This window comes from Anomalospiza imberbis, chromosome 1, assembly GCF_031753505.1.
Source record: "Anomalospiza imberbis isolate Cuckoo-Finch-1a 21T00152 chromosome 1, ASM3175350v1, whole genome shotgun sequence".
NCBI classification, from domain to species: Eukaryota; Metazoa; Chordata; class Aves; order Passeriformes; family Viduidae; genus Anomalospiza; species Anomalospiza imberbis.
This window is the reverse complement of record NC_089681.1, coordinates 36,840,196-36,856,187: the sequence shown is the minus strand read 5'-3', so window position 1 is coordinate 36,856,187 and position 15,992 is coordinate 36,840,196. Positions and strand designations below refer to the sequence as shown.

At 37.9% G+C, this 15,992-nt stretch overlaps 1 protein-coding gene across 1 annotated transcript in view; it reads right to left on the bottom strand.

The window, feature by feature from the left end:
• The window catches only part of ASPH (aspartate beta-hydroxylase), a 110,820-nt gene that overhangs the window by 7,002 nt on the left and 87,826 nt on the right, over positions 1-15,992 (bottom strand). The window contains exons 21-24 of the mRNA XM_068187976.1: positions 13,186-13,323; positions 6,665-6,800; positions 5,734-5,825; positions 904-1,037 (exon numbers count right to left, since the gene is read on the bottom strand). Coding sequence (XP_068044077.1) covers positions 904-1,037; positions 5,734-5,825; positions 6,665-6,800; positions 13,186-13,323 — 500 coding nt within the window. The remainder of the gene's footprint in view (positions 1-903; positions 1,038-5,733; positions 5,826-6,664; positions 6,801-13,185; positions 13,324-15,992) is intronic.

The window sequence follows — 15,992 nt, the reverse complement described above, 5'->3', positions numbered from 1 at the left end:
CAGATATTAAGCATCATGAGAACTTCACTTAAGTCCAGTAAATTTAGCCTGTAAGCAATAAGCGATATAATTAACACTACACTTTTCTTTCTGTGTTTAATAATATAATACAAAAAACGTAGCATTTTCCCATCATTAGAAAGATTTTCCCATCTTTCTAAGGGGAGTATATGCCCTGATTGTAAATGTATAAGCTATTGCATTTAATTTCATTTTGGACTGAGCAAACAGAGATAAAACTGACTTGAAATTCAGTACAATTTTTCATGGGTAAGAAACTTCCCTTAAAGCACACTTTATAATAAAATTGCCACCTGAGTAATTCATTTGGCCTAAAACGTCAGAGATGTCTTCATCTTGAGATCAAATTCAACTGGAATATTTTAACTGAATTATAACAAATAATACTAGCTGAAAAGGAGGCTTCTGTATTCTGTCACAGCAGTGAAAATATAGGTATATCTCAGTCAGCCTCTGCCAAAGCAGCAACAAATTCTATGTCTCTCCACAATCAAAATAAATATAGGAACTCTGCCTGCAGCAATATTAGTCTGGCATTGTAAAAGTAAACAGAGACCCCATTGACCAAACCTATTGTTATTTCCATGCCATAGCAGAGAAGAGCAGGTTTGTCTCAGAAGGTTCTCCTGGTACTGTTTCAGAACTGATATTTATAAGTTTGTACCATGAGTCAGAGTGCAAATTGCTTGTTTAATGAAATATATTACACATCCTGGTCATCAAAACACTCTCTCTTTTTCTTTTTTTTAACTACATGCAGTCCCATTCCTTTCTTCAGTCTTGAGGAAAGTGGGGGAAAAAAACCCAGAAAAACAACCAAGCAAGCAAACAACCCCCTTCCCCCCAAAACAGTAAAAAAAACCACCAATATTGCAACTATACCTGTTCTCTTGGGCACACCGTATTCTGCAGCCTTCCTTAGGGATCACCAAGCCCAAATGCATCCTCAGCCGACAATTGGTGGGCCCTGTGTGGGGCCACACATGAGTCCCTGGGTGCATGATAGAATATTTGATCTGCAAGAAGAGAAAGGCACATTTTTCAACACATTCTGTTTCACAACCATGCTGCTGGGAGTTAGGACTTAATTTAGACTCATCCTTGGTGATGGGTGAAAAGTGTAATGCCATCTTTTGTTTGAGTTTCAGCAGCAATTCTCTCTCATATCCTAAAGGCATTTAATACTACAAAACATATGTCTTGTGGTGTGTGAAACCAGGGGTGTGTTTATGGGTGAAAGTACATAGTTTTAATTTTACTTAAAATAACCAGTATTCACATTTCAGGTCTAAAATAATTATCTCCTGCCTACAGTCAGAAAAAAGACTTTCTTTCCTATGGAAAGATTTAAAAGGATGGACAATAGGAGACACAAGGCTTGTGTTCATCAGATTGGCCAGCCCCTCTCAGATGACATGTCTTTGGGGTCACTGTCAGCCTTGGGTGTAGCAACCATGAGAAGGTGGAGTTCAAGATCATGAGAGGGTGGAGAAAGTAAAAAAGCAGAATTACTACCCACAGCTTCAGGAGAGAATATTTGGTCTTACTCAGGGATCTGCTGAGAAAAATCCCATGAGAGAACAGGGGCCTAGGACAGCCAGGTGGTTTTTGAGTAGCACCTTGTCCAAACTCAATAATTCCTATGTGCAGGAAGCAAGGCAACCCATAAAAAAATGAAACACAAAAAGGAAGCATACAGAAGGCAGAAGCAGGGTCAGGTCACCCAGGAAGACTGTAGAGACACTCTCTGCATGGGCAGGGATAAGGTTTGGAAAGTCAAAGCTCTCCTGGCACTGAATCTGGAGATAGAATTGAAGGGTAACAGGAGAGATTCCCACAAATATCTCAGCAATAAAAGGAAGTCTAGGGAAAACATGCCCAGCTACTAAACATGACAGGATATCTGATGACATGGAGGATGAGGACATGGAGGATGAGGACATGGAAAAGGCTGAGGAACTACATGTCTTCTTTGCCTCAATTGTTACTGGTATGACTGACTTTGAGCAGTGCCAGGCACCTGAGACCAGTTAAATAGACTGGAGCACTGGTGATTGATCTTCTGTGGATCAGTTAGGGAACATTCAAACAAACTCAACAACCTGGTTCATGGGTCCTGATGGGATGCACCCATGAAGCCTGAGGGAAATGTCTGATGTGAATCCATACAAAACCCACGCAATCTTTGAAAGGTCACTGCCACCAGCAGAGGTCCCCTGGTAGAAAGGAAACGTTCCTATCTTCAAGAAGGGCAAGTAGGATGGTCTGAGGAGCTACTGTCTAGTCAGCCTCATGTCAGCCCTTGAAAGGTGATGGAGCAAGAAATCCTGGAAACAATTTTCAAACACATGAAGGAAAAGAATGTACCTGGGTGTAGCCAGTATGGGTTTATGAAGGGGATTCTGTACTATACCAGCTTTTTATGGTGAGGTTTCTAGCTTGGTGGATATTGTTCATCTCAATGTTAAGTCTTTGAAGAGTCTGCCATAAACATCCTAATCAACAAAGTGTGGAAATAGAATCTAGATAAGTTCCCAGTGAAGAGGATTGAAGCCTGGCATTTAAGCCAGGCTCAACAAGTTATAATCAGAGACACAAAATCCAGCTGAGGGCCACTCATTAGAGGTGCATCCCAGGGCTCAGTACTGGGTCCAGCACTGTTTAAGAGCTTCACAGTGACTCAGAAGATGGTACAGAGTGCATCCCCCTCAGCAAGTTTGCAGATGATAGAAAATTGAATAGGAATGGCCAATACACTACTTTTTTTTTTTTTTTTTTTTGCTGCCTTTCATAAAGACCTTGCAGGATGGAGAAAGGATGAAACACAATCTTAAAATACTTGACAAAAAGAAGTATAAAATTCTGCACTAGGGAGGCATACACCAATACAGGCTGATGGACAACTGTCTGGAAGGCAACTTTCTAGAAAGAGATTGTGGGGTCCTCACAGGGGGACCCTCAAAAGGTCCTCACAGTGCCCAAATTAAACAGGAGCCAGCACTGCAGCAAAGCCACCAACAGCTTCCAGGGCTGCATTATGGAGAGCTCTGGCAGCCTGTTGAGGGAGGTTATCCTTCCCCTCAGAGCTGGTGAGACATCTTAAATGTTGGACCCAGTTCTGGGCTACTTATGTGAGAGAGACGTGGGCACACTGGAGCAGGTGAAGGGGTATAAAGGGGATTAAGGGGTGGGAGAATCTAACATACAAGGGGAAGTTGAGGCAGTTGGGACTGTTCAGCCTGGAGAACATAAGGTTCAAGAAAGGATCTTATCAATGCATATAAATACCTGATGAGAGGAGTGGAGAAGGCAGAGGCAGGCTCTTCTCAATGGCATCCAGGGAAAGAGGCAATGGACACAGATTGAAACACAGGAAATGCCGTTTAAGCATAAGGAAACACTTTTTTTACTGTACACAGGAACAGGTTGCCCAGAGAGGCGGTAGAGTCTCTATCCTCAGAGGCATTCAAAACCTGGCTGGACACAGCAACCTGCTCTAATTCATCAACCTTGAGCAAGGGGTTGGACTAAATAATCCCCAGATATCCCTTCTCACCTCAACCTTTTTGATTCATTCTACAACAACTCAGAGAACAGGAAGTGTGAATAATGCATGGCAGTGATGAGAAGAACCTTTTCAACTGAGAAATGTGCACATTTGGCTGGGACAGAGTAGTTTTGATAAATCTTACAGATTAAGGTGTTGCATGCTCTTCACCTGTTAACAAAATCAGCAGAAGACAGTGTGTGCCTTTTGTCTGAGGTTTTTTTTGTGCCTCTAAGCTGAGGTTTCAGTTTACTGGCAGTTTCTTATGACAGCAAGTGATGAGCTCCAATGGCTCTGGTGAACACAGATCCTCCCACCCAACTCTGCTACACCGTGATGTGTTAGACCCTAACACAATGCAAACAACTGGTGATGCAGGATATTTACTAATATCTGAGCTAAACAATTTTTGTAATGTTAATATGCCAGCAGTGAAGATTGATTGCTGTCACGTACATTATCTGCCCATGCAGATCAATCTGGATATGTCTGTGAATTATATCTGCCTGCTGTGCTCAAGTGCTATAGGTCAATTGTTCTAAACTACCAATGAGTTGTACTATGGCTGCAATGTAAGAAATGTCCAGAATTAAAACTAGCTGTGATACTTTTAGTTTACCGCTGTTTTTCAGAAGAATGCTACAATTTTGATCACTTCCTATTGTTCTATACAGTGTCTCAGCAGCACTGAGCAGGTAGTTGATTATTTTACATTTCATTTTTCTTTGTCACTACATGAGGTGACCAAAGCATCCAAATAGTCTATCCACCACAGAATTTCTTATTTCCTGATTGTGTTTGCTCACATTGCTTACCAGTGCTTCTGTGTGTGAATAGAGATCAGCTGATATTTTATTTTAGCAGTAACATCTGAGTCATGGCTAGCATAAAACTAAAATTTTCCTAGGCCTCTCACAATAGTGGATGTAAAACTTTAGACTTCTAGAGCATGACTTTTCAGATTATTTTACATTTATATGTTCAAAACATGTGACTACAGCTACAGCTGTAAATATACAACATCTCTGCAAACCATATCGTGGTGATAACATGTAGGGCACCAAGAAATGAAGAACAAAACAGTAGCTCTCAAAGAGAATCTGCTCTCAGGGACAGATCTACTTTGGCTCTGGATGTGACTGAGAGCAGTTTTCTTGTAGCCACAGTGAGTGTGATGACTTCTCATCAGTTATATTAACTACATCCTGCCTTTGCAACCAATCCATGGAACAACAGCTTTGTTCATTCCCACAGCAGTAGCCACCCAGTGTAGTTCTGCACATCAAAAGCAAGGGACTGGTCAAAAAGATGAACACATACACTCAAGAGTCTGAATTAGGGCTACATTAGCACTGTGCTTTTCAAATTTTGAATCCTTAATTTTGCCATGTGAAGGATATTCTCATGTAGTCATTGTAGACAAAATATAATAACTTGGAAAAAAATGAAAACTTATGTCCTACGGAGCCACTACATGTGTATTGACCCATACAGGTCTACTGCATGATTAAGTGAGGTTAACTGATAGCTGAATAGTCATCGTAGGCACTTGAAACAAATTTTATTGGTGCTCACACTCATAGATATAAAATTTCTTTCTTTCACCTTCAGGAAAGAAGAATGTGGCAGCACTGCTTGGCTTCCAACAGGTGATTCTCCCTCTGTCTAATGCAGCCAGGATGGGGTAGCCAGGTGAAGTTTATCACAGTGACAATCTGGCTCACCAAATTAGTCATGTGAAGTTAGGTTCATATCAGAAAACAAAGAAAAGCTCAGGTTTGAAAGGACCTAATCCAACCTCCTGCTGAAAGCAGAGTTAGGCTATGAGTCAGATCAGGTCACTTCAGGCTGAGGTTTAGTAAGGCATTACTTACTGGTTGACCCATGGTAAATAACTACTTACCTACCATGAGCTCCCAGGAAACACAAGGTAAAATGGCTCAACTCAAGAGTCCATAGAAAGGCTTCAGCTAACATATTGCACCTGGTATTTGCTGACAGTTAAAATAGGGCATATTTTTATTGTTAAGTTTATCGTGCGCTTGAGGCATCATTAAATATACCGAAATTGTGCATTCCTCTGTACATGTCCGTCTATTCCTCAAAATCCCCTCCTACCGGGTGATTACAATGAATTTGTAAAAATGAAGAAGTTTGCCAGGTACCTGCCCTCTTCTGCAGCCAGTAGCCTCCGGGAATCTTTCCAATAAAGCACATGTTTTCGGAACACTTTTACAAGCATTCTCATTTTTTCTCCCTAGTGAAAATAATGCATAGAGCATTGGTAAGAGCAATGAATGAATATTTCCAGAAGACCAGCAAAGCTGCCAAAGATCTGACACTGAGAGACAGGTAAATATTACTATTCCCATTTTATGGACTGTGCAACCTAAGTACCTCCATGTTGTAATATCATAGCATCCTACACATTTTACTTTTACATTATTTGTGAACACCAGGCTTTCTACCATTTAAAAAGTATTATTTTAAATGTATAATCACTAATGTGGATGCGTAGAAAAAAAATATTTAAAACACCCCAGTATCATAAAATTTCAACACCAGATTATATTTTGATATACATTTATTTTACAGTACTCTTTCATATGTGGAGTTTTATAAGAATTAAAGGTCATTCCAAGAGTTGGGCCTCCCAGTGCACAGCTCAGGGGCAGGGCAGCAGGCATATTAAAGTTGTATCCTTTTCTCATACTGTTTCTAAATGACAGATCTCCCTTAGCTGGCAACACAGAATTGAGGATGTGCCTTCTCCCAAGTCCTCATCTTCACTCAGGCTCATCCGTACTATGTATTACCAGGTAAAGAGCTGGCAGCCTTGCCAGAAGAGGAGTACACTCATTGAACAGTCACCGTACTCAAGGGACCCTTAGAGGTATTTGAGGACAACATGGTTTAGAATGAAGAACTCCTGTTCATTGTCACAGGGGTCCTAAACACTGTTTCATCAGTTCCCTTCCTCTCTACATACTAATTACAAAAACAGTTCTAGCAAAAGCTGTGTTGGTACTCCTTATTACACTATGTTAATCTGAGATCATGAAACTGAGGTAAGAGAAGAAATACAGAATGTTTTACCTTGCTGCCATAAGGTAAACTGGCTCCAGTCTCCTTTTTCCCGTAGATTCTCATCTTCAGGCAGGAAGAGGCTTCGTTTTTTATCCATCACAGCAAGACCTTCATCCCGAATGAGCTTCCAGTTTTTCTCTAAGGACTGTTGAGAGAGCCATGTTACTGCACTGAGAAACTACTGTGTTTGTCTTTCGTATAATTTTTATTTTTTCCTGCCGTTGTTAGTTTTTTTTTTAATATTTAAAAGCAATAAAAGAAAGTGTTAATTGTTATTATCAAGTTGCTTTAAATTCTATTCCCTTCTGACATGTTAAGGCAGGAAAAATAACTTTCATACCACTCTTCAGATTCAATTGCATTGGGATTGTAAGATTTCAACAATAGCCAGCTTCTTTGCAGATGAGGCCTCACTTTAACTTGCTTTTTGATGAGCTTAAGGGCTCTTTAAGTATTTTTTGTATTGCAAGCTAAATGTATTGATCTTCCTAAAGGCTGTGCATGTGACCTGGAATCATTCCTGTAACTGGAAAACCATTCATTTAACCTGGAACTCCAGGTGTTGGCAGAATATTACAGGCCAAAGAGGCCAAATTTAAACACACCGCTTGAGTAGAAATTTATGATTTAAACCTTCAAAAAAGCTTGCTGAGATTCACTTGCATGTGTTGATGCTATTGCAAAAATCATATATATACAACTTGAAATGCCAGGTGATCATTTATGGACACAACAATTGAGAACATGTGAGTTGCTTTACACTTCATACATACAAACCCACAAAAAAACAGAATTAAAATTTCTGTTCTCTGCTGCCTTAGGACATCATAGTTGGAGAAATCAGATATCTTAGAAAACCTTTTATTCTACCAATAATAAGTAATTTTAATGTTATAGCAATATAAATGGAAAACCCACAGTATAACAATGGATCTGGATAAAAGTAACTTCAATTTCCCAGCAGCTTACTTTTCTCACTAAACCTTATTTTGGGTGAATAGTTTTCATTTTTCCTCTGTGCTCTTGAACAATGCATTTCTGTAAGACATCTTCAATCCATTTCACACTGAAATAAACTATGCTATGTTCCCACACTTCCTCCTTATATAATGAGTAAAAGGTGATATAGGTGCTAGGTGACATAAGTGCCCCCTTTTAGTATTAAAACTTCATATGATTATTAGCCAGCCTCATGTAAATTAAACAGTTGCATGTTCCACTTGAGTTTTCTTTACTTAAAGGAAAAGTTGATCTGACAAAATAGGTTTATATTGCTAGATCATAAAAGGCTCAACAAAGCAAACTTTGGCTAGAACACATCTATAATACAGCTACTTTCTCCCACTAGAACCATTTTAGCTAGGCTAAAATGTATGAAAATATGGATTTTACTTCTGTTATTATAGTAATCTCTATCATAAAAAAATGGTTTTTTTCTCTCACCTATCAAAAAATGGGGAAGAACACTTATTTTTCCTAGTGTATTCACATTATCCTCCCTCATTGATGGTTTCTGTAACACTCATTTAACAACTAGCATTAAGTAAAATTGCAAAGAATTGTTTTGGAGTTAAGTTTTTTTTTTTTTAAATATCTTTGGAAAACTGACTTTTCCAAAATGTAAGGTACAAAAAAAAGATTGAAAATTTCCACCTAATCAGAGATGTATATGAGAACACTGCTGCTATTTAATCAGCACTACCCTATCTACAAAAGGAAATGCCAGCTTGAGTACCTGGTTTTGCACTGGCTGGAGAAGAGAAACAAGAAAATAACCTACACTCCCACCAGCTTCAATTAAAAGTGATATAGAGCAACAAAACTGGAAAAGTTCAAAAAATATTCCAAGTTCTTCTGTGCTTCCTCAAACTCCTCCTACTTCCTCAGCTGAAAAAAGGTAAGAGGGAGCATTCATCCATGCAGGCAAGATGACACATGAAGAGCACTGGTGGTCCAAGGCATTGTAGGCAACAGCTGCTCTGTCACCTCCACTCTCGCTGTCAAGTGCCACAGGTTGAAGGTTAACCTATACAGGTGAGTGTTTGTCCTTGTGTTTAAAGGCTCCCTCCCCAGTGTGTTAGATACAAATTCATTTGAATACATCTCATAAATTTTGAGCTAAATCCTCAGTGGTTTTAGACATAAATTGCTCAGAAATCAATAGGGTTTATATAGTGAAAACATAGACCCCCCCCCCCCCACCTGTAAAACACACTGATAGTGTTTTATAATGACCAACAGACAGCTCCTAGGGAGAAATAAAGTGGGCAGTTCAAATGCCACCCAGCCTTGGTCTCTCAGATACTACAGACTCTCAGGGATACCTTGAATAGTAAGAACACAAAAAAACATTCAAGCATAATGATTAAGTCCAGGACTTGGACTTACAGCTCCTGATCCAAGAGTTGGTGTCTGCAGGAAAAAAGTTAAATATACTTGCGGCTCTGTCATATGTAAGGATTCAAGCTCCAGGTTAGAGCAAAAAATTCATATTATATTTGGTGCAGTATCCTGATTACAAGTGAAAAATCAGGAGGCAGCCAGCACTGGGAGCATATGTACTTGTTAGCTAGCAGCTGATTACCATAAACCTCCATATGGCTTTTTAAATACAGTTCCTAATAAAAATTGAAGTTTACAGTTGCTGTACATCTGGCAATAATGTAGATTTTATTTAAATAGGGATTTTTTAATACTGGAGGTTTTTATGTGAGACTATTACATTGAAAGTATCCTTACTCTGTGCCGTCAAACCCATTCAATGCCTGGTTATAAATGACACAGGAAGAGATTAAGAGGTTGCTACCCTTCATGTGAGGCATAACAACTGACCACACATCCATTTTAATCCACTGAACTATAAAATAAAATCGTGGTGAAGAGTTTAATGTACTCACTTTGTTATTGAAACAGAATAGGAAAGCATTCACAATCAGTTACCACATCTCCACTGGGTAATGCTGATAACCTCCAAGCAAGGAGCAGTGTTTTAAACCATTCAAAATAGATTCCTTGTACCCATTCAATCACTCACAGAGCTTAAACATCAGCATTTGTATGCACCATCTTCGCTCTTTTCAACACAAGTCTTCCCTTAAAGCATCCAACCACACTTTAAACACACATTTCAATTTAATTTCTCCTTTGACTATGAATGTTTAGCAATCATTACCTCAACCATTAAGGCCCAGCTGTCAACCTATGGAAAACTATAAAGATATGTGCTGCTGCCAATACTTTCATTGTCTTCCTGCACTTTTCTTGAGGTACTTGAAAATTTATATAATAAAATCTAAGCCATCAGAGAAAAGCAGCAATACAAGTTCTACTTAAAATCAATCACCAATTCACTGTGGTAAATTATTGGCAAAGCATCGTCTGGGTCCTTTCCAAAAGTCAAAGGACACAACATGCAGAAAGGACAAAGTTACTTAAGTCATTGCCTACATATTAATTTCAGACCAGTGGAAAGTCTCTAGGATCCAACACCATTGTAACTCTTTTATTATTTTTAAATGAGCACCAGAATAGAATAATGCTATGAATGGGGTTCTACAGAAGGTACTGGAGAAAGATGCAATGACTCGGTAAGATTGGCTGAGGAAAGCTAATCATCCTGAGGGAAAAGGATGGGTTTTTAAAGATGAAAGTAAGTTTTCCTTTCAGCTGAGATAAAAAGAGAAAGACAGTTTCTTGAATTCCCAGATCCAAGGGTCTAAAATGCCTGTAAATCAGAAACATTAGCAGAACATGTCTACATATATCACTCACCACACCCTTCCTAATATAAAGATTTCTATTTTCTTCTGCCTGAGAAATCAGGTCCCTCTCCCTATTCTTTCAAGGAAAAACATTAAGTCTCAGTGAGCTGCAGAGAGATTCAAAACTCCACTTCCCTTCAGCACAGTTCCACTAATTAAGATCTACAATGTCCAGATAAGTGTTACTGAGATATTCTCAGTCTTCCCCACCTCCCCCCACCAAAAAAAGCCCAACCCGAAACCCTCTTCCTTAAGACATCCAGGCAAGCAGGTAAAAAAAAAAAAGATAAAGTATGAGATTGTCTTATTTTAACCCATCAGGAAGTTAAGCATCAGGACCCATTTTTAAAGTAAAGCAGTAGAACAGCTAACACCAGAAAAGGAGACATGCCATGCTTACACAGTTATTCATCATCATAAAAATGAAACATCCTGTGGAAATAACCCTTTTTTCACTTGCAAACAATGCCACTAGCATGGACAGTTTGTCTCACATCTGTATGATTACAGCTAGTTAAGCTGAATACCCCTCAGAAGGAAGTTATTAAACTGAGAATACTGAAAAAAGACAATTTTCTTTTTAGGATTTCTGTGGAAGAAGCAAGGCAGTGTCAAAATTCACATCTCCATCTCTAGGCCCAAGAAACTAGATGACCTCTTGTAAGAAAATCAAGCCAGGTCTGTGCTATAAGATGTCACCCACCACAGCTGTGCTGGTTAATGGACTGAACCAAAGAGAGTTCAGCTTTACTACTGCCCCAGCCCCACATAAATGCTCACTTAGCATTATTAAGATACCAAGTTATTGGTATAAAAATAGTTCATTCCCATTTAACAAGCAGTGAAACTCAGAGAGAGGGGCAGGGCCTCCAGTGCTGTGTGCAGTATATATCCATACTGAGTTCTACCACGGTGATTTGGAAGCATTTCCCATATTTCCCACACAGAAGTAAGAGAAATGTAATGAAATGAAGCAGTAGGAACTAATTGTTGATTGGTTTTTGCTCTGTGAGAAGGAGAAATAATTTTTCTAACTAAAACATGTACAGAAGTTGGAGTACTTCAGAAATTAGAAAACTAATGTCATCAATAATTTTTTGCTCCTTCCTGAAGAATACTACTTCTAGTCTTGCTTGCAGCATTGTATGTAATTAGAATTGAACCTGCTTTCTTTCAAAACTTCAAATACTTTCTTGAATTCCAAAAAAACCCAACAATACGAATATTTGTCCTGATGTGTATAGCTACATTTTGGCTTTATACTTTAAACTGTGAGTGTTGTCTTAAAGATCTTACTGTTCCAAAGTTATGATACCTGTGCAAGTAAATTACTAGTCGCAATTTAATCTAGATTCACTGACATATTGCTAATAAACACGTACCACCAAATGATTAGAATGAAAAGGTATTACTGAATTCCAAAGAGGCAGTTGTACTGTGGAGATCAGGGGTGAATTTTTATCCTTGCTGGTTTTCTGAGCAGCTCTTCTAGGAGCCACTCAAGATGCTGATCCAAACCAAGGCCTCCATATATGGCCTGATTTATCTGAAAAAAAACCCTTCAAGGTGAAGCTCTGGCCATTTTGTAACATCAGCTGAATTCTTTCACCCTTCAAAGCTGACTCAAGCCAAGGGTGAATGGGTCATTACCTTCTGTGACACAGGAATTTGAAAGGTTTACATGTAAGGAACTGTAAAACAACACTGCATGTAGCTCTAAAACACCAATCAAATAATATGTATATTTCCTTTTTGTTTGACAGAAACATATTAAGAAGTTCCCAGTTTTTCCCTATCTTTTATGGCAAGAAGCATCCATTCCCCACATACCTCAAGAATTAGTTCAATAGGAGCACATTTCATGTGCTAGTCCATAAAGCTCACTGCTTTTTGGTGTGGCTGAGATTACATTGGAGAATCACACTTTAATCTAAATTTCTAGCCTTATTTTTGTTGCCATCAAAACCATAACAAAGAACAATCTTCCTTTTTAAACTACTTTTTTTTTTTAAATAACCATCATTCCATAGTGTTTTTTTAAAATATGCTATGTAACTAAGTATAAAGAAATAACCACTCTGAAGGAATTTGTTCCTTACAAATATACTTTTATGGGTTTAAATTATTTATCCATAATAGTATCTCTAAACCACACACTAATAATTGAAACATACAGGAAAAAAGGCTCCTCCAAATTTTTTTAGGAATTATTATTAGAATTATGATAAATTAATTTAAAAAAAGCAATTTTGGAAATTGTTATGAACAATAACCACACTACTTGCCTTGCATTAAATAAATAAATAAATAAATAAATAAATAGCCTTTCAAAGAATTTAAATTCTGCATTACTATTTTTTCTTAAATCCATCACTGGGAATCTACACTTGTTTCTCTCATGCAATTAAAAGCTTCCAAAGTCACTAAGTATTACACAAGGGCTCAAAAGCACATCCTTTCCTGACAAATTAAAAATTCACAGTGGGTATTCCAGAAATTACCAAATGCTGTCATTTTCCACTTGAGATGTTACATTTGTCTACCATGCAAATTTTGTATTTATTAATAATTTCAGCCATCCTGTCCCTATTCTCAAATTTGAAAATGTCTAAGCTTATATTATAGTATCTTACTTAAGTCTTGTGCTCAGTCTGACAGTGTCATCTGGAATTCACAGTCAGTAGCTCTGACCTTATTGATTAGCATTTTCTCTGCTTAATAACTGAAATGATAGCCGTAATTTTAACAAAAAGTATAATGAAGCCTTACCTTCACCAGTTCTGTATACCCAGTTTCCCTTGCTGTCCACCAAGGCTGAGCTTTCAGTCCCTTGACATTGTAGAGTGAGCGCTGCCAAACTGATGCAAAGTGACCTCTTTGGTATCCAAGTTCGTACCACTTGTATGCCTAAAACATTGTAAATAACCAAGTTCTTATCAGCCAAGCTCCTACAGGAAAAAGTAACACTTCCTAGCAAGGTAGCAGACTGTCTCTTTGGATGTTGGGGTTATTCTTTTAATAAAATGTACTAATGTACTAATGAACACTTTAAGGAAAAAAAAAAAAGCCCCAAAAAAAAAAAAAAAAAACCCAAAAAAATACCCCAAATAACAAAATAGATCAGTTGGCCAAGAGAGTCCAGTCCAACATTAACAAAACAGGACAATCTTCTCACAACCATTCACATCAAATATGGACCAATAATTCACGCCCTGTCCTCGGACTTGGAATATCCAATTGTTTCTCATCGTGGTCAATTTCATTTTCTCTGTTTCAATCCTCTACCTACAAATGAAAGATGCCTGCCTTCTGCTGCCAGTGGAGATGCTGTGATGATGAAAACAATGATGACTTTGCAGATCTAAAGTGTTAATTATCCAATACTTAAATGCACTTGAGTTTCTTCAAACATTTTTCACCACACCAAAATTGAACACATGACAGAAACTTGCTGAAGTTAATACTGGACCCTTGCTTGTCTTTACTCTCCCTTTACACAACTTGTTTTACTCCTGCACAGCAGCAAAAAATGCAAAGAAAGAAAATGAGATGCATGGAAAGAAAAGATCCAGTATTTGTAGTACTGTGACAAACCATATGCAGAGGAAGTTATACAGAGCTGCCTCCTTCCTATCCAGCATTGCTGTCAGAGCTGCAATATTTCAGACAACATAATTTTAAAAAATCCCCAGATAATCAAACATCCTCCTGCAAAACACCAGAAACTAAAAAAAACAGGACAGCTAAGTAGGGAAATATGAGAACAATAATTCCAGAGCAGAGGGACTGAGGCAGGCAGCAATCCCTGCCTTGAACAGAAACCGGCCAAAGTCCTCATTGAGAGTCTGTAAACTTTCTTCAGGTTTTTGAAAAATGTGGTACTCTGATCTTTATAACTCTCCCAAAGTATGGAGCAAAGTCTGCAATACATTGTTGCCCTATAGTATTTATTTGAAGTACACAAAACAGTGTGGATGAACAGAATAACAGCAGATCATATATATAAACTGTCATCTTTTTCTCCCTAGAGAAGCTCAGTAAAATTGTGCCTGGGTCAAAAAAACAATAAGAAATACACAAAGGTAATACACAGTATATCTTTAAATGTTGATGCTATCTTGGTTAACTGTCTTGAAATGGAAGCATTAGGATTTATAACATTTGTTCTTCAAAGTTAAAATTCCAGTGAGATGTCAATAGATGGTTCATGCTGACTGCCTACACTCAATTGCAATGTCTGGAGTTAGCCCAAATGATAAGGGGAATGAATTATTTGTTTCAGCCCCTGAGTGATGAGTATGAATGTTGCTGCTCTTTAAGACACATCAGCTATTATTACGATGTATAATACAATTAATTTTTATTTATTAGAAGAATTGTGCTATGGAAATTGCCTTTACCAGGATGGAATAGGGTGAGGTGCCTCACTCATCCTTTCCATTCTCAAGACTCTGTGAGAAACATTCCTTTCCTCATGCAGGTCTTGGCAGTGGAACATGGACAGCTACAACAGTGTAGCTCTCCTTTCCAGGACAGAAATTGTTGAGATGCACTCAGTTTATACATTCTGTATGAAGAGTGTTTTGTTCTGTAACAACTTCCACGGTTTTAATTTCTCATCTCTTTTCTTAAGCCAATATGACATTTTATCAAATTATAGTTGGAGAAGGCATACTCAATACTGTTTCCCTAATATTTCCCAAGGCCACATTCATAACTCCTAATTTAGCTCTAATAGATGAATATCTCCCTTCAACAAACCTTCAGTGATAGCAATTTCACATCTAACTTAAATATTGATCTGTTTCCCTGATTAAATCTTGAAATTCAGCAAGTCTAGCAAGGTCAGTGAGAAAAATTTAGCTGAACAATGGACTTTCCACTGATAAATTTAGAAGTCTTCTCTATCCCAAGAAGCTCATTTGTCATTAATTAAATTTTTTCTTCAGCAGATTTGACGATTAACTCCATAAACATTAACACATAATTATCCTGGGGTTAGAGTTGCTGTACATTAATTACATCTTTGTGATGTCTTTATTCAAACATGTCATTGGGATGTTCTAGGCTCAGCAACTCAACTCAGAATGTTCCATGGAAATGTACAGGGATTTGAGAGGAGACAGAGTTAGATAGAGTGTGAAAGCAGACTCTGTGTGTGCATGTGATTCTAAGTAAAATGAGGTAAACTAATTCTCACTTAAAAATGAACAATTAAAAAAAAACAAATTCTCATTGGAAGAATATTGCTGGGAAGGCAATCTAACTTAAAATTCGGGTATTTTATTCTAGATCTACTGCATGTATAAAGTATTGTAATAAAAGTTCCATGAATTATTAAAGAAAGGTAACCTGATGAACTAGACTTGAGAAAGATCACATATAGAGGCTTCATCACAGACCAGTGATGAAGTCTACAGCTCATACTGGAGAACCACCTACTGACTTGGCCACAGCACTAAAGGGGTCAGCATTTTTTACAGTTTTTTAGGTATTATTATTGCACATATTATTAGGTAAATAATTAAAAAGCAGTGATTTTCATGGCTATTTCTACTCTGATTTTTAATGCTTAT